General features: G+C 46.2%; 2 protein-coding genes across 12 annotated transcripts in view; one reads left to right on the forward strand and one right to left on the reverse strand.

Annotated features, from left to right (window-relative positions):
- Positions 1 to 15,692, forward strand: part of KCNH1 (potassium voltage-gated channel subfamily H member 1) — a 452,115-nt gene extending 436,423 nt beyond the window's left edge. For both annotated transcript variants that reach the window (XM_007988540.3, XM_007988541.3), the window contains exon 11: positions 6,988 to 15,692. In XM_007988540.3, coding sequence (XP_007986731.1) covers positions 6,988 to 7,845 — 858 coding nt within the window. In that variant the 3' untranslated portion in view covers positions 7,846 to 15,692. The remainder of the gene's footprint in view (positions 1 to 6,987) is intronic.
- Positions 15,693 to 15,893: 201 nt separating this feature from the next.
- Positions 15,894 to 25,034, reverse strand: part of HHAT (hedgehog acyltransferase) — a 360,770-nt gene continuing 351,629 nt past the window's right edge. For all 10 annotated transcript variants that reach the window (XM_007988546.3, XM_037985593.2, XM_007988547.3 and 7 more), the window contains one exon: positions 15,894 to 16,872. In XM_007988546.3, coding sequence (XP_007986737.1) covers positions 16,781 to 16,872 — 92 coding nt within the window. In that variant the 3' untranslated portion in view covers positions 15,894 to 16,780. The remainder of the gene's footprint in view (positions 16,873 to 25,034) is intronic.

The raw sequence follows: 25,034 nt of genomic DNA on the forward strand, positions 1-25,034 counted from the left end.
GGTGGTTGCGGGGCCTCCCCGTTTCCTCTCAGTCATCCTTCAGGGACCAGAGGCTGAGTGAGAGACCAGGGTCATCCCCCCACTCCAATCCCAGGCAGCACCTAGGAGGGCTGAGTCTGGCTGGAAGTGTGAGTACAGGCAGAGAGGTGCGCAGGAGGCTAGTGTGTGTGGCCACACTCATGTGTGAGCACAAGTCCATGCACAGGGGACAGCAGAGTAGCAGTGACCTCACCAGCCATCCATCCAGGGGTTCTGAGTGCCTAGTCAGCAGACCTGGGTCAGGCTGCCCATGTCAGAATCACTTGGGAGCTTGCTGCAAATGCCAGTTTCTAGCCCTGCCATGGGAAATTCTCACTCACTAGATAACCTCTTCAAGGGGTTCTGAAGTGCAGCCAGATTTCAGAACCATTGATGTGGTACAACCAAGGAAGGATATAACTTTCCCAAGGTCACACAGTGACTAGTCAGTGGCAGAGCTAGGACCACTCCAAGCCAGTGCTCTTTCTACTGTTGAGCATTTCAGATTGGGGACATGTGTCTGAATCCAAGAGAAAATCATCTAAATCCCTTTTGATATATCCATAGATTTCGATGACTCATACCTCAGCTCATTTATGCAAACCACTGAGGATTGACATTACATATGTATTTTTATTCCACAATCTGAGTTCTTTTAAGTAACTGTGCGCCCACTTGGGTGCCCTCCCCACATTCTCTTGCTGCCAGAACTCCAGCAAGTCCATTCCCCTCCTAGGCCTGCCTTTCTGCCATGCATGAGACCCTGAGGGGATGACTCCTCCCCTTGGCCTGGTCCTGGCTAGGGCTTGAGAACAGGTTAGGCTTGAGAGGAGCTGGGCCCTCTTAATGTAACCCAGAAGAGGTGGTCGACTATCCTGACTCACGTCAGATTCCAGGGGTATTGGTTTTTCAAACCTAGTAGAAAATAATTACCAAGAAATCCCTATAGCTTAAGGATCTGAGTGTCAATTCCATTCAGCTCAACCACCATTTAAGTCTTCCCAGACTTAGGGCCGTTGCTTGGTGCGAGCTTAGAGGGATGCCAAGTTGGATGAGCAAGGCACAGCAGCGTCCCTGCCCTCCAGGCGTCCTCTGTCTCCAGGTTGCAATAAGTCATGAGCTGCTCAGCATTCTGAGCAACATGTCAGGCTAGAAAAATATATGTCCCTGTGGGCTGGCAGGACTCTGGCTGGATCCAGGAAGGATCTGGACTTATCCCATTACCAGTGCCTTGAAACCATGCCAAGAACAGAGTAGTTTTCTATCACCAGGGCTGGGCCTTTTCCAGTGGAACAAACTCTCCAGACAGACCCCAGCACTTCTCTGTTGGTGTGGTCCCTGACTAAGGATCTGTGATGTGAAGAAAGAAGGCAAGAGCCAATGAGCAGTTGTCCTCATTGCAAAAATGTTCATCTCAGGGGTACTTTTAAATGTCAGCTCCCTGAGCTCATGTAAGAGTTCAAAAATAAAATCAGCCAGGCAGAGATGATGAAATCAGTATGAGGTCAGTCTGCAATGAGGATGAGTGAAAATGGAAGTCCTTTAGGATTTTATTTTCACACCATCCTTCAGGAGCCTATGTGTGGTGCATAGAGAAGTTACCTGTGATCTCTTTTTCTCTCTCCCCATTAAACCACAAACATTAGAAGCAGATGTTTGGAGGGAGGACAATATACATCACTTCTTTTGGCTTTGCAAACGAGGATGGCTATAGCCACAGAGTCTGGATTGACCCTGGCCTGTCTACCAGGGGATAATGCATCTGCAATGGAGTCCTCAAATCTCAAATTCCAGGGGCTTAGCGAGTGAGTTAGAGATAGGGGGTCCCCTTTAGCTGGAACAGGAAACATCTGCCCATCTGTCAAGGCTATATACAAATACAGAGAACATCCCATACCCTACACATTGATATAATTTTAGTGTTTTCCAGAGGAGGATCTGGGAGAACTGGCTTAAGAAGTGCTGCATACAGCAAAAGAAACTACCATCAGAGTGAACAGGCAACCTACAGAATGGGAGAAAATTTTTGCAATCTACTCATCTGACAAAGGGCTAATATTCAGAACCTCCAAAGAACTCAAACAAATTTACAAGAAAAAAACAAACAACTCCATCAAAAAGTGGGCAAAGGATATGAACAGACATTTCTCAAAAGAAGACATTCATACAGCCAACAGACACATGAAAAAATGCTCATCATCACTGGCCATCAGAGAAATGCAAATCAAAACCACAATGAGATACCATCTCACGCCAGTTAGAATGGCGATCATTAAAAAGTCAGGAAACAACAGGTGCTGGAGAGGATGTGGAGAAATAGGAACACTTTTACACTGTTGGTGGGATTGTAAACTAGTTCAACCATTATGGAAAACAGTATGGCGATTCCTCAAGGATCTAGAACTAGATGTACCATATGACCCAGCCATCCCATTACTGGGTATATACCCAAAGGATTATAAATCATGCTGCTATAAAGACACATGCACACGTATGTTTATTGCAGCACTATTCACAATAGCAAAGACTTGGAATCAACCCAAATGTCCATCAGTGACAGATTGGATTAAGAAAATGTGGCACATATACACCATGGAATACTATGCAGCCATAAAAAAGGATGAATTTGTGTCCTTTGTAGGGACATGGATGCAGCTGGAAACCATCATTCTTAGCAAACTATCACCAGAACAGAAAACCAAACACCGCATGTTCTCACTCGTAGGTGGGAACTGAACAATGAGATCACTTGGACTCGGGAAGGGGAACATCACACACCGGGGCCTATCATGGGGAGGGGGGAGGGGGGAGGGATTGCACTGGGAGTTATACCTGATGTAAATGACGAGTTGATGGGTGCTGACGAGTTGATGGCTGCAGCACACCAACATGGCACAAGTATACATCTGTAACAAACCTGCACGTTATGCACATGTACCCTAGAACTCAAAGTATAATAATAAAAAATAAAAAATAAAAGAAGTGCTGCATATAATGTCTTCCTCTTAGACATTCATAAGGCACATTAGCGTGGTAAGGCTCTGAGAAGTCCTGTAGTAAAGCAACCCATTTAACACTGCAGTGTGGCTCAAACGTACCTAACCTTGGAACTTCTCCCACCTCATAGTACCTATTAGAGCATCATGGAATACTTTGGACAGACTTGTTCCCCAGACCTCCATCCATCACCTGTCCAGTACAGGGAGCATCCTGGGTTACAGAGTTGGGAGTCATGCCCATCATTCCCAGGATACACTCTTGCCATGGGAAGCTGTGGAGCATCTCCAAGCAGACGGAGAGCTGCTGTGGCTGGTGCTGGTGGCACAGACCTCATTGTCATGAGTCATACAACCACTCCTGCCCACTCAGATCTAAAATACTTGGCAAAATGCATGGTCATGGCTGCCTCTGAGACACACTCCATGACTAACTTCTCCAGAAAAGCAGTTGAAGTTAGTAAGCAGAGCCCTTGACTCCAGATCAGCAAAGCTGTCAGACCACATCAGCTCTGTAAAAATTCCTTTTGCCTTGTCTCCTGGGGGTGGCTGGTTTTACCTCCCTGATTCTCAAAGGAAGAACCAGGCATTTCTGCAGGATAGGAAGTTCTTCCCTGGCTCACCTGTCCACTGGTTGAGACAGTGACATTCAGGGGGGCTGCCTATCACACAGGATGATGGAGGGCAGCCTAGGATGACACTTTGGAAAAAAAGCCTGCACAGATCCAGAGACCCGTGGTTCCACCAACAGGCCCTGTCTGTGAGTGCCTGAACTGCCCACATCGACCACACAGTCATAACACCTGAATATGCTGGCTGGTTCAGTCCAGGATTCTGACCCATGGGGCCTCTGGGTGACAAGCACAATGTAGCCACACCCTCAAAGAGGAACTCCCACTTCCACTCCGAAATGTCCACCATGAATTATGTTAAGCCTCTTGGGATCAGTTTTTTGTTGACTCCTCAATATCTGAAGAACTTCCTTTTCATTAGTCTTAGAACATCTCAAGTCTCAGAGGCTGCCCCTGACCTTTGATGTTGAGAGATGTGTGTCCAGGCCAAACTCTGCTTTTTATAACATTGACAATGACCTCTGTGATTTCATCTTTCCAGGAAGAAGATATTATCCCACGGATTCATTAGCCAATATTTATGTGTTCTACATTGCACAAATATTTATTGAGGGCCTGCTAGGTACCAGGCACTTTGAACAGCTGGAAATTGGAAACAAAACGGAAAATTATTGCTCTTTCAGGGCAAATAATAAGCAAACATTTAAAAAGTAAAAAATACAGTGTGACCTCCAAAGTACTGTTCTGAGCCCTCAGGGACCTTTTAGCGGGATAGAATATGTTTGTGTTCAGGAATTGTTGCTTACAAGGAAGAGACCTGCCCAAACTTGCTCAAGTGAAAAAGGGGGATAGTGTTAGGAATCAGATATCCTGCAGATATAAAGGGCAGGAAAAGAGCAATGAGCCCTAAAAGCCATCATCTCTCTTGGGTACATTCACATTCTCACCCACTTTCTCCTTCCTCTTTTCTGCATTCCTTCCCTCCATTCCACCTTCCTTCCTATTCTCTTCTCTCTCCTCCCCTCTCTAAGAAGGCGTGTGAGTAGGCAGAAGAGAGTTGGCCTCTCTACTACAAATGGATACAAGATAGAGAGTAATCAGGACAGAAGAGCAGTCTAACTGTAGAAAGGGCCATTGGAGTTGGGAGGTAGGAGGATAACTTACAGCACATTGAAATCAGCGAAGACTTTCTGGAGGAGGTGCATTTGCGCTGGGTCTTGGTGTGAAGAGGATTTGGATGCCCAATGGAGAGCAGAGGCCATTCCCAGAACAGAGTACAGCGCGTATAGAGGCATCCAACTCAGAGCACAGAGAGAAAAGGGTCCCAATCCCTCTACTTATCACTTCCCCATCCCCCCATGAGGCCTTTTGTTGGGTTTCTCTGGCCCTCTTCAGGGTGGACAGGGTTCTCTCGAGTCCCACTTCTTGGATCTGCAAGCCAGACTGTAGGGGCAGTTGGGGTACAGCTAAAGAGGGGACCAGAGGAGGCAGGGATGGGAGAAATGCTGCCCAGTGGAGGTCAGAAAGTCACATATCAGAATCCAGATAATAGCTGGAAGATTTAACCACCCATCCACCTGTTAGTGACCTCAGTGTAAAGTCATCTAGTGACAGAAACTTTGACCAAGAAGTTAGTGCACAGACGTGGGCCTCTAGTCTGCCAGTGATTTGCTCATGGATTCCTAGCATCAAGCAATTAACTGTTTATTTGGCTTCTCTGTGTTGGGCACTATAAAACAATGGTCTTGTTGGTCATACCTGAGAACCTACTGGTGACAGCACAGGGCAGGGCCTTTTGGAGGAGGTAGGGCGAGTTGCGTGTCATCTTCAGCTGGGGGCCTTGAAAGGGCGAGGACAACAGGAGCCATTTAAGCATCTCCAGTGGGCTAGTGATTTCATATAAGTCATCCTGTATCAGCTTTATACCAAGTCTGAAAAGTAGAGATTTTCCTCACTTTTTAAGGAGGAAGCTGAGACTCAGAAGTTAAGATACCTGTGTGAGGTTACACGGTTAAGTAATGGGGCTGGGACTTAAACTTAGTTCTTTCTGACCCCAAACCCCTGCTCCTGGCATGACACCATGTGTGCCTCCCCAAGACCGGCAGTCCTGTGGCAAGTCCCTGGGACAGGTTCTGGGTGGGTCTAAGTTGCCTGCCCAGGGCACAAAGTTTCCCAGATTGGGATGATGAAAAAGCTGCTGTTCTCCCTTACCACAGGCCTCTCCTCTACTTCTACACAATCTCAATACCTGTAGTCCTCAAATCAGAAATTTACACTAAAAAGACAACCTATTACAGGTTGCGTCTCACAAATTCAAACATGATATGGGTCAAAACATGTCCCAGAGTCTAACTGGCACATGCAATATAAGCTAGAAATTATGGGGCTTTCCCATAGTCAGATGCTGACCCAGGGGAAGGCCCCCGTAAGCTGTGGCTTATGCTGCACTCAGGGCCAAATTCATGAGTCTGTTTTGCTGATGGTCCATCCTCTGCATGAAGTATTGTTATCATTAGTCATTACCTGCTGGCCACCTAATGGATCTGGGGTTTGATACCTTGGGTACCAGTCCCTTCTAGGCAACTTACCTGTTAGGTGATATTTAGCCACTCTGAGCTGCGGTTTCCTTATGTCTGAAATGGGGATAATAACAGGTGTTCCAGTGACTTCACAGTGCTGTCAAAAGGAATACATGAAGTAACATTGAAGTGCCTTGTGACCTGCAAATCACTGTCCAAGTGTGGGTATTATTGTTAGGACAAGTTTATGTTCAACTTTATAGATGTTAGTCTACTGTAAGCTCACCAAGGACAAGGAGGACTCCGTGTGAGACTGGCTTTTACTTTTCACAGCCAACCACATTCACTTAGGGTCCAGATCTGTGGGTGGCCTTGGAAACCTTAGCTGTAGCCTTGCCAGGGGACTTTCTTGTCCTGAAGTATGGTTTAGACCAGAGATGCTCCAGCTTTTGTGCAGAGATACTAATGGAGTAGATCTGAAGTGGGGCCAGAAAAATGATATTTGAAAGGCTCATGAGATAATGCTGAATTGCAGACAAGGACGGATTTAAGGGAGGCCAGGACAGTTTCCTGGGAAGATGCTCTTTGGATTCTTCAGCCTCCTGGCATGTGGGGAGGGAAAAAAATGGGATCTGTTCCTCTTGAAGGGAATGACAAAGGGAGTCAATTACCTGCTGTTGGAAAGCTGGGGGTCAGTGTCAAGAAAAGGAGGGTGAGGTCAGTCATAGAGAAAAGCCTCGTGAGGCCTTGCAGGCTGTGAGCCCCAGCCTCTTGGCAGCAGGTGGACTGGAAGGAGAGGGCCATGATAGGCAGAGGGGCTGAGCTGGGCTGCTGCAGCCAGCATGTGGCTAACATGGCATGTCGTTCTCTCTCTCTCTCCAGATTGTGTTCCGGAAGATCAGCGACGTGAAACGTGAAGAGGAAGAGCGTATGAAACGAAAGAATGAGGCCCCCCTGATCTTGCCCCCGGACCACCCTGTCCGGCGCCTCTTCCAGAGATTCCGACAGCAGAAAGAGGCCAGGCTGGCGGCTGAGAGAGGGGGCCGGGACCTGGATGACCTAGATGTGGAGAAGGGCAATGTCCTCACAGAGCATGCCTCCGCCAACCACAGCCTCATGAAGGCCAGCGTGGTCACCGTACGTGAGAGTCCTGCCACGCCCGTGTCCTTCCAGGCAGCCTCCACCTCCGGGGTTCCAGACCACGCAAAGCTACACGCACCCGGGTCCGAGTGCCTGGGCCCCAAGGCAGGCGGGGGCGATTGTGCCAAGCGCAAGGGCTGGGCCCGCTTCAAAGATGCTTGTGGGAAGGGTGAGGAATGGAACAAGGTGTCCAAGGCTGAGTCAATGGAGACACTTCCCGAGAGGACAAAAGCATCAGGCGAGGCCACGCTGAAGAAGACAGACTCGTGTGACAGTGGCATCACCAAGAGCGACTTGCGGCTGGACAACGTGGGTGAGGCCAGGAGTCCCCAGGATCGGAGTCCCATCCTGGCAGAGGTCAAGCATTCTTTCTACCCTATCCCTGAGCAGACGCTGCAGGCCACAGTCCTGGAGGTGAGGCACGAGCTGAAGGAGGACATCAAGGCCTTAAACGCCAAAATGACCAATATTGAGAAACAGCTCTCTGAGATACTCAGGATATTAACTTCCAGAAGATCCTCTCAGTCTCCTCAGGAGCTGTTTGAAATATCGAGGCCACAGTCCCCAGAATCAGAGAGAGATATTTTTGGAGCCAGCTGAGAGGTCTATTAAAAGAAAAGTCAGAGACAGACACCTATGACCTTGCCGTGACCACCACCCCTACCACACACGTCCACATGACCAACAATTTCCAAGTAGGCTTTTCCTGACAGAAAAAGTGGGGCCAGTGGCTTAGACGCGCTCTTTCTCTATCTGGAGAAAAGATACAGGAAGGGTAGCGTGCCCCTACCCTGCAAGGTGGCAGCTGCATCTGAACCATCTTTGCACAATTTTGAAAGAAGGGACATGCTGTCTAAAGGGTATTTTCCTTCATTTTTAATTTTTTACTACCATGATATTTGTAAAAGATAAACTACCAGAACAGAGCAGCAGCCATCTGGGGACTGGTGGGAAAGTGCCGAGAACCTCTCATGTATATACCATGCTGGGCTCCTTTGCCAAGACCCCCAACGGACTGTGGTGGGCCAAGGACTTCCCAGCATCCCCGTCCTTGTACAGCCTGTGTCTGACATCACCATGTTCTCCATGTACATTGTCGTTTGTAACTAGCTCGGGACAAGCGGAGCTTGAGGGACAGGAGGGTAGAGCCCGGAAACTTTCTGTCTCATGGTTAAGGCCAGAAAAGCAGCTGCAGGTGTGGTGCATGCCGCCCGTAGACATTGGAGCTGGGAATCCTCAGGTCTCCTTTCCCAAAGGTGGTGAGGCAAGGGTGAGAGCTGGAGAGGGGTCCTTAGGATCCAGGGGTTCTCTGCGGTGCGGCCCACAGCCTGCTCCTCTGGGACAGTTGACAGGGAGGGCTCTGGAGTCCCCAGCTGAGCCTCTGGCCATGCTCCATGCTGCTGGCCTCACACACAGGCTCCCTTGCCTCTGTTCCTTCTTGGCCTCTTCCCAAGTGTCCCCGTGGCATTCCTCAGGGTATGGAGCATCGGCAGGAAGGGTCATGAGCCCAGAGTTGCTTTATTAACAAAGCAGACACACACAACCTCAGAACTGTAGCAAGTGCTATGTTTATACTTTGATTCTCATTGGGATTGCCCTGCAGACCCTTGTATTTTGTTCGCTGCATGGGGTCATTATAGGCACTTGGGAGCCATGCTGGGCCTTATTTTAAAGCCAGTCTCTCTATTTCCTACTAAAGTCAGTAGGATTTCAAGAGAAAATGGCAAAAGATTTCAGGATCATGATTGTACTCTCTTCAGCAGCTGGAAAGAGAACGAAGCAGTGAGTTTCCAGCTATCTCTGTAAGGTGATGGAGAAAAGTGGCCTTGGAGCTGTGGCTCCCAGTGATGGTCACGGAGCTGCGTATGGGCCATCCGAGCCCTTATGCCATGATGTTCGGGGACACTCCACTGCCTTGTGGTCACCTAAGTCAGGTTATTCATGTGCTTGGGCTTCTCTCAATGGCATCTGAGAAAGGAAAGGGGAGAAGTCTCTTCCAGGCACAGTGGAGCTGGCCAGGGCATATGCCCTAGAGAGAGGTGTCAGGACCCCAAATACTGACAAGCAAGGTTAGAAGTTCAGCTCTGAAAAGTCAACTTGGAGGGAATGGAATTAGGAGTACAGGTGACAGCATGGACTTACCCAGGGAGCTTACCTTTGCCTATGTTAGATGGTGACCCCATCCCAAGTACCTCTGCCCTACCAAAGATACTCAGTGTTTCTGAGAGCCTCTGGTCCAAGCCTGCCCACCACCCCACCCCACCTCGCCTCCTTAGTCCTGCCCAGTGCTCACGGTGAGTCCCAGGGCTGGGCCCTCGGTTGTCTTTGCAAGGCAGGGCTGACCTCTCCTGGTTCACAGGGTTGGCACAGATGGCCCTGGGAAGCCAGGGCCTGCGAGCTCAAGGGAGAGTCCTGCTCCAGGAGCCCTAATCTCATATGTAGCTTCTCACATGAGGCTTACAGGGGCTGCCCCTGGCTTTTCCAGGCTGTGACATAATTAGATTTAGCCTCAGGTGGCGGCATGCAAAGAAGAGGAATTCTAATTTCCTAAGGCCGAGTCACAACTGTCTGACTTTGGATAAAGCTATGAGGCCTTCAGCCTCTTTCACTTGAGAAGCTGCCAACCAGTCCTTGGGTAAGAGCCCGTAAAATATCTGGAATCCCATCTGTTGGCGGCCCCCTAACATTCTAGTCTGCCATTTCTTAAACATGCTCCTCAACCTGCTTCTGAAGTTTAGGAGCCACCACTTTTAAGGCAGGGTAGGCCTCTAATCCACCCCCAAAACCCAGCCTCAGAAGCACCTGCCCCTGGAGACTTTTTGTTGCCTCCCAGCTCTCCGGGGACTTGATGACAGGCTTCTTGTCCAGCACTCCATAGCCAATGTCAAGAGGCCCTGCCACTTCCCTCCAGCTCTGCCTGAGGGAGATGGATGTCCATGAAATCTCTCAGACCTCTGGGTATGAGGGGCAAAGATGATGTAAGGCTTTGAAGTCCAGACATGTTTTAGGGTGGAATGTAGCTTTGGAAATGCACTCCTGAATCAGTGCAAACTGGGCTCATGACTGGAAGCCAGCTCCTGCGGCAGGAATCTGTTCCTCTTGGGGTCACAGGTGCACGTGTGGGTGCATGGGCTTTATTCTCCCGTAATCCTCCCTAGGATTTGAGGGATTTTTTGCTGTAATTGTTTTCTCTGAAAAAACATTGTGTAAATGAGCCAAACCTTTCTCCCTTTTCACGCCATGAACTTGGCCGCAGGCTGCTTTGTGCTGTCTTCCCATGCCAGGATGCCACTCTGGGTTCCCGAGCCAGGACCATGTGCCTCAGACACCACTGACCTGAGCCTTCCAGTATAAACCATTATCTGGTGGCTGGAGAGAGATTAGGGAAACAAAAAGTTACTAGGTATGGGACAGAACATTTAGACGTCAGAAAAAGTATGCCAAGAGAACAGATTTGCCCAGGATATATGTTTTTCCTTTTTGAGGAGTGGGGGCATGATATGTGGCACCATTGTCTAGTAAAGTGCTATTTGATTTCTACTAAATTCCTTACTTTGAATGTCATTCATATTGAAGCTCCATTTCCCAGAGAATATCCTGACAGGCTGCTTTGAAGTGGGGAGGTCCTGTCCCTGTCACTTGGCTGCTGGTTGAACATGCTCCTCCCGGCTGATGGAAGGGGTGGGTTTAGGGTTAACTCTGAGAACTGAGATGGTCATTGAGGTGGTGTTTGTTCTTGGTGGGGGGGCACTGACTCCAGCAATGGGCACTGCCATCCCATATACTTACAAAGGGCTCCTCCACTAGACATGACAAGATAGCCAAAGGATAGAAATGGAGGGGACTATTTGGTTGAAAAACCAAATTATCTAGTGTACAATTAATGCAACTCATTGCATTAATTAATGCAATGCTACATTATGCTAACAAGGTTACAACATTAATGCTACAGGATAGCCCAAGTATTTAAAAAACTGAGCCCATTTTGCAGCCTTCCAGCAAACTTTTGGAAATACATTTCTTACTTGATTTCTTCTTGTGATCCAATCCCTGGGGGCCTGTTTTACCCTCAACCTCTTCGATCCAGTGTGCTGCTGTTGGCCAAACATCAGCCCCTTTGCTGGAATCCTCCTCTTTCAAAAGTGGGGAGGGCTGAGCAGGGGTAAAATTGTACTACACCACCCCATCCCATTCAGCAAACTTCCTCTCCAAATCCTTAGATGGAAGGTATTATACCAACTGTCAAGCTCTTTGTCTGAGCCCTTGTGGGGACTAAATGAACTCTAGGAATACTAGGCATAGGAAGATCCTCATTTTCCCTTGTTGCACTGACCACTCTGTCTCACATGCATACTCTGGGAAATTTTAGGAGCCCTGGTGGAGATACACGTTGCTGATGTGCATTTGATTAATAGATTGTACTGTCTTGCAATAAAGACGTTTAGCCTTAAGACCCTTGAATGGAACTCCAGCTGTGATAGAGCTGCCAACGCCCCTTCCTCTCTCCTCCCTTATCACCTAGTGTTGCTTAAAGAGGAGGCCATTGAGGGCACACTTGACGCCCCAGACAGCCTCCCTCTGTTGCTAAATCATTGTTATTGCTCTATATACTGCCTTCTCACTCGCTTCAATTAAGATTACCTTCACCAGCTCCTGTGCCCTCCATCTGGAGGAGACTTCATGATCCTCTCAGCACTGACTGCAAACATCAGAGAAAAAAACATTTTCTCACCAAAGGTGTTCATGTTGAGAAGTTTTAATTTCTACCCCCTACAGCTCAAAAGAATCAATGTGAATTTATCTGCAGCTTAAATTCAAGTGAAACTTCATTCTCATGTGAGCGTATCAGACTTACTTATTCTGGAACTTCTAGAACTGGACTTGAATTCCCTGCAGGTGCCAGAGCGGTGGGTACCCTCCCTGCCTGCCATTAAACTTTTCTTACAGCCCTTGTCTCTTTATCTGTGACTTCTGAGTCATCCGACGGATCCATTAGTTGTTCAATGAGAAGTTCACAGATCTTGTATCAGGATATAAACTAATCTTATGTTAAGAAGGCTGCACCCTCCCCTAATGAATGTATTCTCTTTATATTCCGATGCTGTATTTGTGCATCAGTTGGAGACTGTCCACATCCGACGTTTTGCCGGCACCTCAAGGACACTTCTACTCATGAGCAGTTCACCATCCTGGGGCTTCTCCTTATATTAATATGCTTTCCATTGAGTCCTGCCAAATCCTTTATTGGGTTTTTCTTTTTCCTTTGCAACTGTCACTTTGTCCAAATGAGCATGAATAAACAAAAGTGTAAATGAGCTGATACTATTTTTGTGGTCAGCTGAGGATGCTGCCAAGAACACCACTGTATATCTGTGGCTTGGGAATGTTAAGAGGAACGCGCAGGCCCCTCCATTGATGATATTCCCTTCTCAACATTTTTAAACAAGCACAAATGATATTTGTAAAAAAAAGTTTTATTTATTATGGTAATAAACTATTTTATACATGATACTTGCTTTTGCCTTTCCTTACATTAATTTTAGGTCACTGAATTGGCTGTTCTGGCCTAAGATGACAGTTGTGACCTAAGTTGTGACCTAGGATGGTATTTTCTATTCAAGAGTTTGGGAAGCTCTTATTTGGACAGCACTTACAGTTTTTTGAGAACTTACAGTTCCAGATTCACCAAGACTGTGTGTCAAAGTACCAAAGAGTGAGAGAATGGACATGAACGTATGTGGCTGTACGATCTTAAGGTCCAGCTGCAGTTGCTGTACAAGGGCACAGATGTTGGCCTCAATGCCTGGTATCATGGAAAACTGTATGACACATGGATCTGATACACCAGAAGCTGACCGCCCTCCCCACCCCCTTACTTAGACGTACACTTTATTTTGAACAATTTGGATTGAAATTTGTATAAAATATATTAACGTTTCCCTCGCACCTTTTAAAACATAGTATGAAGAATATAACAATCTTTTTTGAATGACTCAGTGTCTACAATATGAGCTCTGATCTGTGCTTTACACTTCATTGATAGTCTCAGAAGCTATTAAGGTAGCTTGCCTCTAATCGAAATAGTCCCATACACTAGCATGGTTTCAGTTTTGCTATTTTAATAGGTATTGCTTCCTGCTCATGGCAAGGCTCCACAATATTGCCAACCTGAGTTCTTATTTACCATCCAGTGGACCACTTTACAAACATGGCACTTCTCTTATTATAGACAGTGTAACTTAATTAGGGGATGGGGAATCTGACCTACAAGCCTCTGCTTGATCTTATAGGATCACAGTAGGGGTACAGTATTTTTAATGATGTTTCCTTACATTGTGTGCAATGTAATGTTTCCTTACATTTTGTGCAACTGATTTAATCAAATTGCACAAAAGCATTGTAAAAATAATTTAAGGGTGATAGTGTTTAAAATTCCAAATTATTGATGTTTGTTTCAAAAGTATCACTAATAATGTATTAAAGCATTCTTTATTATTTATTTATTTATTTTTTAGACAGGGTCTCACTCTGTTGCCCAGGCTGGTCTCAAACTCCTGACCTCAAGTGATCCACCTGCCTTGGCCTCCCAAAGTGCTGGGATTACAGGTGTGAGCCACCACGCCCAGCCTAAAGCATTCTATCTAGATCTCTTCAATGTTGCAAAACATCTCTGTGAATATGATTTTTGTAATTAGTCAAAAGGACCAGTAATATAGAGCTAAGTAATGAATGCCATGTTCTGGGTGCCAGATGGAGTTCAATGATTTTAAAAAGAGGGTTTTTTGTTTTAAAATGAAATAATTTCCCTGAGAAAGGCCTCAGAGAGGCTTTCTCAAAAGGCGCTGAGGCCAGTAGTATCACGATAATTTGGCTTCTCATGTTGTCCACACTGAAGGGAACCCTATTGTATGGATATATTCCGATATACCTGCTAAAAAACAAACTCATTATATTATGGTTAATTTACTATTTTCTTTGTCAATGGTTGTATTACTTTAAATAAGCAAGTGAGCAGTCTCAATTTCTGTAAGGGGAAGCCGCCCCCTCCCCCACCAAAATTGCTATTCTCCCAATATATAGATTATTATACAATTATTTGTGTCATTGATTTATTTTTTCTTGAGGCCTGCTATCTTTAATGGAACAAAATGTTTTCTCCTGACACTTCAAACAAATTAATTTGAAAAAATAACCTTTCAGTCTTCTTGTGTGGTCCCAAGAATTAGAATGACTAAGGTTTGGGTGTCCTTCAGGTATCTTGCTTCCCTCCTTGGGTAGCATCTTGGCGATTGTGCTTGGAGCTCTTGGTCTTGCCCGCAGAGTGAGGCTGGTATCAGAGGATCCAGGGTCTGGAACTGACCTTGGGACCTTGTCTAGTCTTTTCCCAACACTGTGCCTGAAGTTGCCCAGGGCTGATGACATGTCCAGTGTCCTTGACTGAACTCCTCTGTGTGCCCAGGCACCACTATTCAGAGTAACTACAAGATTTTAGTTAATATGCATGAGGAAAGAAGCATTATCATTTTCATATTACAGCTGGGGAGTAGGAAGAGGTTAAGCAAAACAATGGTCCTGGATAATCCACATATTAATTAATCAGCCTCAAATACAGAGCTAAACACAGTAATCATTTATTAATTCCTGAGAACCACTATGAATCATATAATAGTTTAAAAGAAATTCAGGATTACCACTTTCAAATATATCCACTGACTCTTCCAAAATAGTTTAATGAATGAATAAGTCTATTTGTTTTTCTATAAATGGTATACTTGGAAGAGCTCAAAACTTTTGTATTACTTACATGTACACATACATTAGACACTTCCATATCATCATTTTTATACTTCTTTTTTTCTTAGCAAGCCCTTTCTTTCCGAGTAAACTTCGGCCGAACTCCCTCTGGCTGGCCACAAATCCTGAATGAGTGTTAGTCCATGAAGGTTTACTGCATTCATGTAGGTGCCCACTCCTCCCTGAGGCTCATTCCCTCCTGAAACTTCTGAGCACCCTGGAATCACCGGCCGCATGTCTCTCTCTCTCCTTTACCAAGACAGCTGCTGAGGCTGCTGCTATGCAGGTCTACCTGCCCCTCTCTGGCCTCTGTCTTTTGCTTTAGTTAACACATAATGTACCCACCCAGGGTAGTCAGTATCTGGCTCCCCTCCCATCTCTTTGCCAAGCAGAGAAGCTATGAAGAAAGACAGTCAACAAAATGGTCCTGTACTCTAGGAGTTTAAGCCTCATTGAGTCAATAACGTCAACTCAAGACATAAGGGCCATGCTATGTAATAAACAGGAGGCAGCACTAGGTCCAAGTGAGCCTTTCACTCAATGACAACTTAATTCACCTACTTGAGATGTTGTAAATTCTCCTGTAATTAGATATATTATGGATTCAAATTTTAAGGCTCCTTTACCCCTCCCCACTCAAAAAAAAAAAAAAATCCAAATTCACACAGAAGTATTCTGAATTATCTACCACTTGGGACCTTTGGTAGCCTATCCAGCATCTTTTTAGAGGGGTGAATAATCAAGTTATGTGAATATATTTAGATTTTAAACATTTTCCTCAAACATATTAAAAATAATTCTACAAACATGTAGATTATCTACATGACAGAAAAGGCTCCATTTGAATCAAACCATAACAATATAAACCACTAAACGTGAATCACTGAGTAGGAGGATGACTTTTGAGACGTGTGGAGAGGGTGGACAAGATTCCAGGACACCATCCTCATGACTAGCCTGATAGCACCCCATCTGTGGATACACTACCCTGTGGTTTCTAAATGCTGCTTCTTTATTAAGAAACTATTAACTGTAAGGTAGAGGAACTACCATGTTACACTTCTCTGCAACTCTCAGAAACAAGCACCCAAATGTAGATCACCCTGCTGAAGCTCAAATCACAGGACTCCTTGGGTATGGATGCCTTAGAACGCTACAGGGCTGTTACTATCTTCTTGGACTAGGTAATTCAAAAGACAGCTGTGGCTTGCTCTCCTGCCTACAGAGGGGCTGAAGTGTGAAGCTCAAACCCTAGTGCTGCTTCTAGAGACACTGCAGGATGTGATAAAGGAGGTCACTTAAACATCAATGTCACTCAAATATTTGAGAAATACTGCCCAGAAGACAGGCCTATCACTAATCAGGATTTCTGTGTCTCAATCAATAAATGTCCACTACATTCTATTCTTGCTTAAGGGGAAAGAATGCAAAGGGCTCATGAAAGTAGGTTCTAGACCAAAATGTCACCTTGCGTAGTTGGGCAAGACACAAAACTGCCCTGGCCCCCAGCTTCCTCAATAGGAAAATGATGGGTTGGGGTAGAAGATTTCAAAGACTCCAGGTTAGAAGATTGGCTGGCTGTGAATTTTCTGTGAGATCCAGCATCTAGTCTTGGAGTCAGAACATTCAACCGAAGATGAACAGATCAAATCCCTTGGAGGCTGTCCTGGAGTGAGAGGTCAGGGTGAAGCACTGTTTGCCTTGGAGGCCAGCAGCAAGGACTGGCCTGGACCCAACAGCATTAGTCCATGGCGTAGGTCTGGGCCCAGGCAATGCCCACGTGGGAGTAGCAGTACAGGAATCCCAGGACAGAGAGGGTCACCCATGGCCATCCTGCAGAGGGAGGACAGAGATGGAAGAGCAGTTAGAAATGCTTGGGGCAGGACGTCCCATATGGGCAAACTGTCCCCTTTTGGAAAAGGCAACCTGAGAAACAACACAGGCCTCCTGGAAAGTCTGCTGTAACGACAACTTCAGCAATTGAGTCCTACATTACCATCAGAGTCAGCATAAAATGAGTAGTGCACTATTGCAAACACAAACCATGTTTAGAAATAGGGCAAGCTTTTAAAGAAAAGCTTGTTTTTTTTAAAAAACAATCCATGTTTAGGGCCAGGCACTTGTAATCCTGGCACTTAGAGAGGCTGAGGTGAGAGGATCACTTGAGTCCAAGAGTTGGAGACCAGGCTGGGAAACATAGTGAAACCTCATCTCTACAATCCATCAATCAGCCAGGCCTGGTGGCATGTTTCTGTAGTCCTAGCTGCTTGAGAGGCCAAGGAGGAAGGATCACTTGAGATCAGGAGTTAGAGGTTACAGTGAGCTATGAATGCACCACTGCAATCTAGCTGGGGCCACAGAGTTAGACCCAGTATTGGTTTAAAAAAAAAGAAGAAGAAGTATCCATGTTTAGAGGACTAAAGCAGTTAGTAATTGAAAAAGGAAAAAAGTCCATGAGTCTGAGAAAAAGTATAGTCTCATGTGCCACTGTAAACATGTAGGTCATGTTCCAAAACCTGTACTTGCAGATGAGTTGTTTGAAACCAGGGTACATTTCCCCTAGAATAATACTATGTGATTCATGGACAAGACACAAAAATCACCATCATCATCCTCACCGTTGTTGGTTTTCTTTTTTTTAAACTTGTAGTAAGTGTGAAATAGCACTAATAGGAGCTCTGAGCCCTGGGGCATTTAGGATCCTGAAGCCCAAATATAGGGTCCTCTGTCCTTGGTCAGCCTCCCCAGAGCTTTCAAGAGTTCTAAGTGGTGGGGAGTGGGATAGAGACTTGCAGATGTGGCCTATCCTTGGCAATGAGACAGGAAGGTGCCAGCAGCCAAGAGGAAAAGGGTGCCGGGCAAGATCAGGAGGGTCATTTGATTGGGGGCATCACAACATTTCACAGAGAGCTTTATAAATTTAAATTTTTGACATTTCTTTTGAATATGGCTAGCTAGGAAGTCATTACCTTTGTCACTCCAATTGTGTTAAAAGAAAAGAATGACTGTGAAATGTAGGCATTTACAATGAACTACATTTTTTTGTTAAAGTCCATGAGTCCCATAGTAAATCTCAAAATGTAGATTGAGCATTATACTGAATTTAGTGCCATTTGTAAGCACACAGAAGGGGGAGCCTAAATTAAATATTTGCTTTCAAAACTGAAAGCTTTTAGTGATTCCCTCTACAAATACTTGTCTTAGAATATCTGATGTTCTTTTCTTTTTCTTCTTCTTTTTTTAAAATTAACAGCCCTTTCTGCTGAGTATTTGTTGCTTAACAATCTTCATGTCTTCTGCATGTTTCACTTAAACATTGATTGGGGGTTCTGGAGAGCCAGAGTTGCTGGGGAAGATACAAGATGGCAAAATGGAAAGACCCAGTCCGGTGTCAAAAGCACTCCCACTCCAACTTGGGAAAGACACACACACACACACACACACACACCCGGAAGCACTCCCACTCCAACTTGGGAAAGACACACACACACACACACACACACACACACACACACACACACACCAGTGGGACTTATGATCCATGTGGTAAGCACTGGATGATGGAATGCACAGAGCACATTTAAACTGGGCCACATGGGCTGAGCAAGAGTTTGTCAGATGGCAAGGGACAGGGACCAGCTACCAGAGGAAGACCACCTGATGTGTAACCTTACAGGCCATCCAAGGAACGGGGATCATGTGACGTGGCTGCTGCATAGGGAAGAGGCAGGCAGACAGTGGTAGGAATAGGAAGGAGGCTGCAGGAAGCCCCTGGGGATGGTTACAGGCTCTCTTCTTGCTATATCAACCATTAGCTACCATAATTATTAATATGGCATGGGGAAGTCACTGTAGCATAGTGATACATGTGCAGGCTCTTAAGTGGGATGAGTTCAAATTCTGGGTCTGCCACTTGCCAGCTGTGGAACCTTGAGCAAGTTAATGAACCTCAAATAAAAGACTAGGGATAGAGCAACTTACTGAACAGTGTCCTTACAAGGAGGGAGTGAAATGATGTAAAGACTTGCACGGTGCCTAGCATAGCACAGAAACTAAAAAAAGGTAGTAATAATAATGGTGAGAGGGCACGGAAGTCTTTCTCCACCAAGATTAGAGTGACAACAGGGAAGTCAAGCCCTGGCCTTCCTTGCGCCTTAGCCTAGCTTTCCACAGTGTTCTCCCAGGCCCTGCAGGCAAGAGAGGTGAGGGCAGGAGAGGACCCCTGGCAGCCTGGCTCCAGGACCAGCCCCACAGCTCCACTTCCTGCTAGGCAGCCAGTATGTGTCCTGTGGCTGCCATAACAACTTACCAAATTTAGTGGATTAAAACAATAGACATATATTCTTAGTTCTGGAGGCCAGAAGTCTGAAATCAAGGTGTTGGCAGGAACCCTTCCTTACCTCTTCCAGCTTCTGGTGGCTCCTAGGATCCCTTGGCTTATGGCAGCATCCATTTTCACAGAGCCTTCTTCCCTCTGTCCTCTCCTCTTCTTCTAAGGGCACCAGTCATTGGATTTAAAGGCTATCCCAAATCCAGGATTTCCTCTCAAGATACCTGACAAGTTACATCTGTAAATAACCTATTCCCAAATGAAGTCACATTCTGAGGTGCCAGGTATACATGAATTTGCGGGGGAACACTATTTAGCTCAATACAGTCAGGTACTTTCCCAGAACTTCCAGATGGACCCATCCTGCTGGAAGCCCTCAGAACTCTCATTACTGCGGCTCAGGCACAGATGCCAGGGGACAGGCCAACACCTGCTCCTCAGTGGGTTCAGGGAGCAGGATGAGGGGAGTGGGCTTTGGACACAGAAAGCACTCCTGGACTTCAGCTGTGTTTGGAGTGAGGCATCAGCAGTGTTTGGTAAACATGGAGCCCAGTGGCCAGCTGTGGAGATGGGCCAATGGGGATGCTTCATTTACACAATGCTAGGCCTGGGGCATTGCACAGCTCTGCTTGGCACCTGTGGCTATCAAGTGACACCCTGTGAAAGCTTCCGCCTAACACACAGGACTATAAGGAAGACTGTCCCCAAGATTGCCTAGAGGTGAGGCATAGACATGTTTAGCACAGGCCATAGCTAGGTTCTGAAAATTCTCCCCATTCTTACTGTAGATGCCATCCAGAGAGGTGGCTAGATAGCACTTCGGAGGACTTATAATCCTGACTGTATTATGAGATCCTATTAGGGCCTCAGTTTCCCCATCTACACAATGAGAGCTCAGAATAATTTTTTTAAAAGCATACATGCAAATAAAATAAGATCACAGATTTGGTAGTGCTTTTAAAAGTGTTTTAGAAATACAAAAGATTAATATAGGACCGCTTGATAATTCTGTTACATACTCACAGCTCACTGGACTTTTTAATGCACACACGTTCCTACAGACAGTAGACCTGGCATGTACCAGATGGCTGTCAAGGGTTCCTTATCCTTTCCTGACCTCAGAAGTAAGATTTATGATGGCAGAATCATCATGAATGGTGATTCCAAATGAAGTAACATGCTGAGGTACCAGGTCCACATGAATTCCAGGAGGAATACCATTTATCCCAATGCAGTCAGGCACTATTTAGAGATGGAGTTTCGCTCTTGTTGCCCAGACTGGAGTGCAACGGCGTGATCTTGGCTCACCTCAACCTCTGCCTCCCAGGTTCAAGTGATTCTCCTGCCTCAGCCTCCCAAGTAGCTGCTATTACAGGCATGCGCCACTACTCCCAGCTAATTTTGTATTTTTAGTAGAGACAGAGTTTCTCCTTGTTGCTCAGGCTGGTCTCCAACTCCTGACCCCAGATGATCTGCCTGCCTCGGCCTCCCAAAGTGCTGGGATTACAGGCGTGAGCCACCGGGCCCGGCCCAAAATTCATTTTCAAAATGATGGTAGGCCAGGCACGGTGGCTCATGTCCATAGTCCCAGCACTTTGGGAGGCCGAGGCGCTCAAGTCACTTGAGGCCAGGAGTTCAAGACCAGTTTGGCCAACATGGCAAAACTTTGTCTCTACTAAAAATACAAAAATTAGCAGGGTATGGTGGTGTGCACCTGTGATCACAGCTACTCGGGAGGCTGAGGCACAAGAATCACTTGAACCTGGGAGGCAGAGATTGCAGTGAGCCAAAATTGTGCCACTGTACCTCTAGCCTGGGCAACAGAGTGCGCCTCTATCTAATTAATATATACATATATATATATATATAAAAATAATGATGGACCTTCAGTCCTTCATCTTCCTCGGGGGAGGGGGACTTGTTGTGTGTAGGACTGAACACAGGTCTCCCCTAATCATGCCTTCTTCCCCTGAGACCTCTGGGGAGCAGAAGCACTGGAAAAGCTTTCTTAACCACACAGATGCATTCGGCAGTGGGAAGGCTGCTGTTGCTGAATCAGCACAAATTCCTATCCCAAGGAATAAATCAATCCATCCTAATGGGACATGAGTTAATTGAGTTGCTGAATTGCGTCTGAGCTATCAATTACCGCATCACAGGCTCACTTGGCTGTCAGGCTGGGCAGCACTCCTGAGCCTGTGACTGCCATGTTGTCTCTAACAGGGCTTTTTCAAAGACCACATCCTATTGGTACCCATTTTTAGAAGAAAATGGCTGATGGCCAGCACATGAACAAACTTCAGGGAAGCTTTCTTCCTAGCCACCCAGCACCATAGTCTGTCTACATGTAAATGGTCTACAAAGAATATGCAATCTACTACACCATTCACAAAGAATACACAATCTTAGTTAATTCTTAAAACACTCTGAGGTAGAAATTACTATTCTCATTTTAAGAGGGAGAAACTGGGGCTCAGAAAGGTAAATAACTTGTCATAGAGCACCCAGCTAGCGGATTCTCAAACTTTGGTTTTGATTTCAATCCGATAGTGATAATCTTGCTTGAAGTCACATCGCCACACAAAGGCCCAGAATCCACATCCTAAGCCCGGGGTGTCAGGTTGAGTCCTATGTGGAAAATAGTCTGAATGATGTCTGTCCCTTAGTTTTTAAAATCTACCATTACCCACTATTTATCTAGCATTAATACTGCCTTAACTTCCTCCTTCCACCAAGGCTAGAGACTCCAGCACCCCACTGCCTGCTGTCCCTCTGGCTCGTCCACTGTGCAGTCATCACCTTGCTGGTTCCCAGTTCTGAGGGTTGAACAGCGCTATGACCTTCCCAGCTTGACCCTTGGGTTCTTACAGCTAAAATGATAGATTCTTACTTTCTGGTCCCATAGAGCAATGTCCCCCAGTGACTCAAAACCAGTCTAAGAAAGGAAAGAGAGGAGATTCCCATTACTCCTAAGAACTACCAGGCAGTAAAGAAAACAAGATTCACCTCCTAAGACAAACTCTTCTTGGTCAAAGCCTAAGTCTGCAAATGTGAAGGATATATTAGGTTGGAGCAAAAGTAATTGTGGTTTTTGTCATTACTTTCAACGGCAAAACCGCAATTACTTTTGCAGCAACCTAATACGATTCTTAAATGTCACCAACATATCCATCCATGTCCGTAGGGTGCACTGTGCACATGAAACAGCCCACACAGCCATCCTGGTTAAGACCAATGTGAGGCTGATGAATTTCAACCTCCAGAGGGTTTGCTAATGGGCTGGCTCAGAGAAGGAGATATCTGATGGGGAAGTAGAGTGAAGGGAAAGAGGCAACTCCAGGAGATGCCGCCACAGAGGGATTTATAAGACTTGGTGACTGATGAATTTGGGGGCCTCTGTCACTGACTCTGAGCCTATCCTCAGCAAGTGCCTCCAAGGCTGACACTTAGTTGGTGTGCATCAGAGAGACTATACCTGACATTAAAAGAATGATATGCTACCCTAGAGTGAGTCAAAGCCATGGTCCTGGCCTCTCCCTCATGACTTGTCTTCTACAAAAAGAGGGGTCACATGTGGCTCTGCAGGGGCCCCAAGGGTCTGCCCTTGCACTTGGCCACCATCTCTTTGGATCTACAGGTCCGTGCCTGTGCCCTGACATTTGTTAGATATCCCGAATATCACATATCTCTGCTTTGGTGGCATTTTCTATTTTGAGGCCACTGGAGAATGAGTACTTCTTTCCTTAAAGAACTGCCTCATGTACCAGAGATCCTAGTCCTAGGGTGCTGACACCGGATCTGCAAACACACTGGCCCTGCCCTAGCACTCTCTGCACAACCATTATTTCATTAATTATTCAGAATGACTTTATGCACTGCTGCCTTCATTCAATGAGCTGGCTCTGACAGCACTTAGTTTAACCGTGTTCAGATCTGATAGGGGGGAAAGATAAGGTGGCTTGGCAGCTGTATTTAAATCTTATTTACTCCAGCAGTTGCAGTCTGCAGATATCGTGGAGTCATTCATCAAATGGCCTTGAGCCTGCAGACCTTCCTCCAGAGCTAAATTTAGAGTTTTAATCTTAATAAGCCTATGAGGCAGGAGCCTTCTTCCGTCAAGGGCTGGTTTCCTTATCAAAAGATACACAGCAAGAGCAAAGCTGCCCCAGGCTTCTGAGCCTATAAACCACTGGATCTAACTCCATACACAGGCGGAGCTGGACAGAAGCTTTGAAGAACAGGCTTTTGCTACCTCAAGGTTCTAATAATAATTCCTTACCCTCACAGAGTTCACGCACCTGGAACTCAAACCCCAGTGTTCAGGCCTCACAGTTTTTTCAAAAAATGGTCAGCTGTCACTTTCACATCCTCTCAGGAGAAAGGACTAGATGGTTGTCATTTGTTCAAAACTGAAGCAGAAAATCCCAGAACAGCAAGTCTGCATCAGAACCACCTGGAGGTGAAACGTAGACTGCAGGGCCCCACCCCACAGTTTCTGATCCAGTAGGTCTGGGGTAGGCCTGAGAATCTGCATTTCTAGCACGTTCCCAGGTGATGTGGAGGCTGCTGGTCTGAGAACCACACTTTGGGAACTACTGTTGTAGGGGAATCTGCAGGGGGAAGGGCTTCCTACTAAACTGGGTGCTCACGCATGGAGCGGAGGAGACGGACATTTACTGAGCATTACATGTGGCTTGGCTGGGTACATCCCACATTCTCACAACCACCTTATCAGACAGATGTCACCAGCCCCATTTAGTAGATACGGCAACCAAGGCCCAGAGAAGTCGTTTCCCCAAGGTCTAAACGCTCACTGGACGTTAGAACTCAGGGCTGTGCGACTCCACGGTGCACTTGGCCACTGAAGCTCAGAAAGCAGCAGCTTGCTTCAGGCCACATGGTGAACCCTCCTGGCCAGGATTCTTTTCCTTCAAATCCTTGGCCTCCAAATCTCATTTCATCCCCCTACTCCAGGTGCTCAAGGTAACAGGGAGGAAGGAGCTTCAGGATGGTGTTTTTAGACCTCAGCTATCACTCACTCACTCACTCGATCCCCCCATCTCCTGGGGCCGCCCTTTCTTGTCTTTGTAGTGGGGAACAGAGAAAGCATGGATGAACATGCTTTTATATCCTTTGTCTTGGTTAGTGCCTAATTTAGACTGTGAGCAGTGAAGAGCATGTTCCCAGTGCCTGCATGATCCTTTATTAAAACGGTTAAAGCCACAATTACATGGCCCCTGCTAAGGGCTGAGCCTGCAAGGGAATTTGGCAAGGAGAGACAGAGGAAGGGGCAGCTGGGACCACCCTCAGGGAGCTTTCTCCATTCTGAGCAAGAGATCCTTGCTAGGAGCTGAGTGCACATTTTAGCCAGCGCAAACAGTGGTCTTTAATAAATCACATTGTTCACAGTCAATTTCACATCCTGATGAGGCCAACTTCTACCACATTTTTCATCCTTCCCTGACTCCTGATGCAAGCCCCGCAGGCAAGCACTTACTAAAGCACTCACTTCCATGAAGTAAAATCATTCCACCTGAAACGCAGGGAGTGGGGAGAACCAGCCAGAGCCACTTTTTCTTATTCTGACAGCACAAGCAGAAGGGGTGCTGGAAAAAACAAATATTTTCTCTCTCCGGGGACAACTGGGTAGGGGACCTGCTTTCCA

Source organism: Chlorocebus sabaeus, chromosome 25 (assembly GCF_047675955.1).
Source record: "Chlorocebus sabaeus isolate Y175 chromosome 25, mChlSab1.0.hap1, whole genome shotgun sequence".
Lineage (NCBI taxonomy): Eukaryota > Metazoa > Chordata > Mammalia > Primates > Cercopithecidae > Chlorocebus > Chlorocebus sabaeus.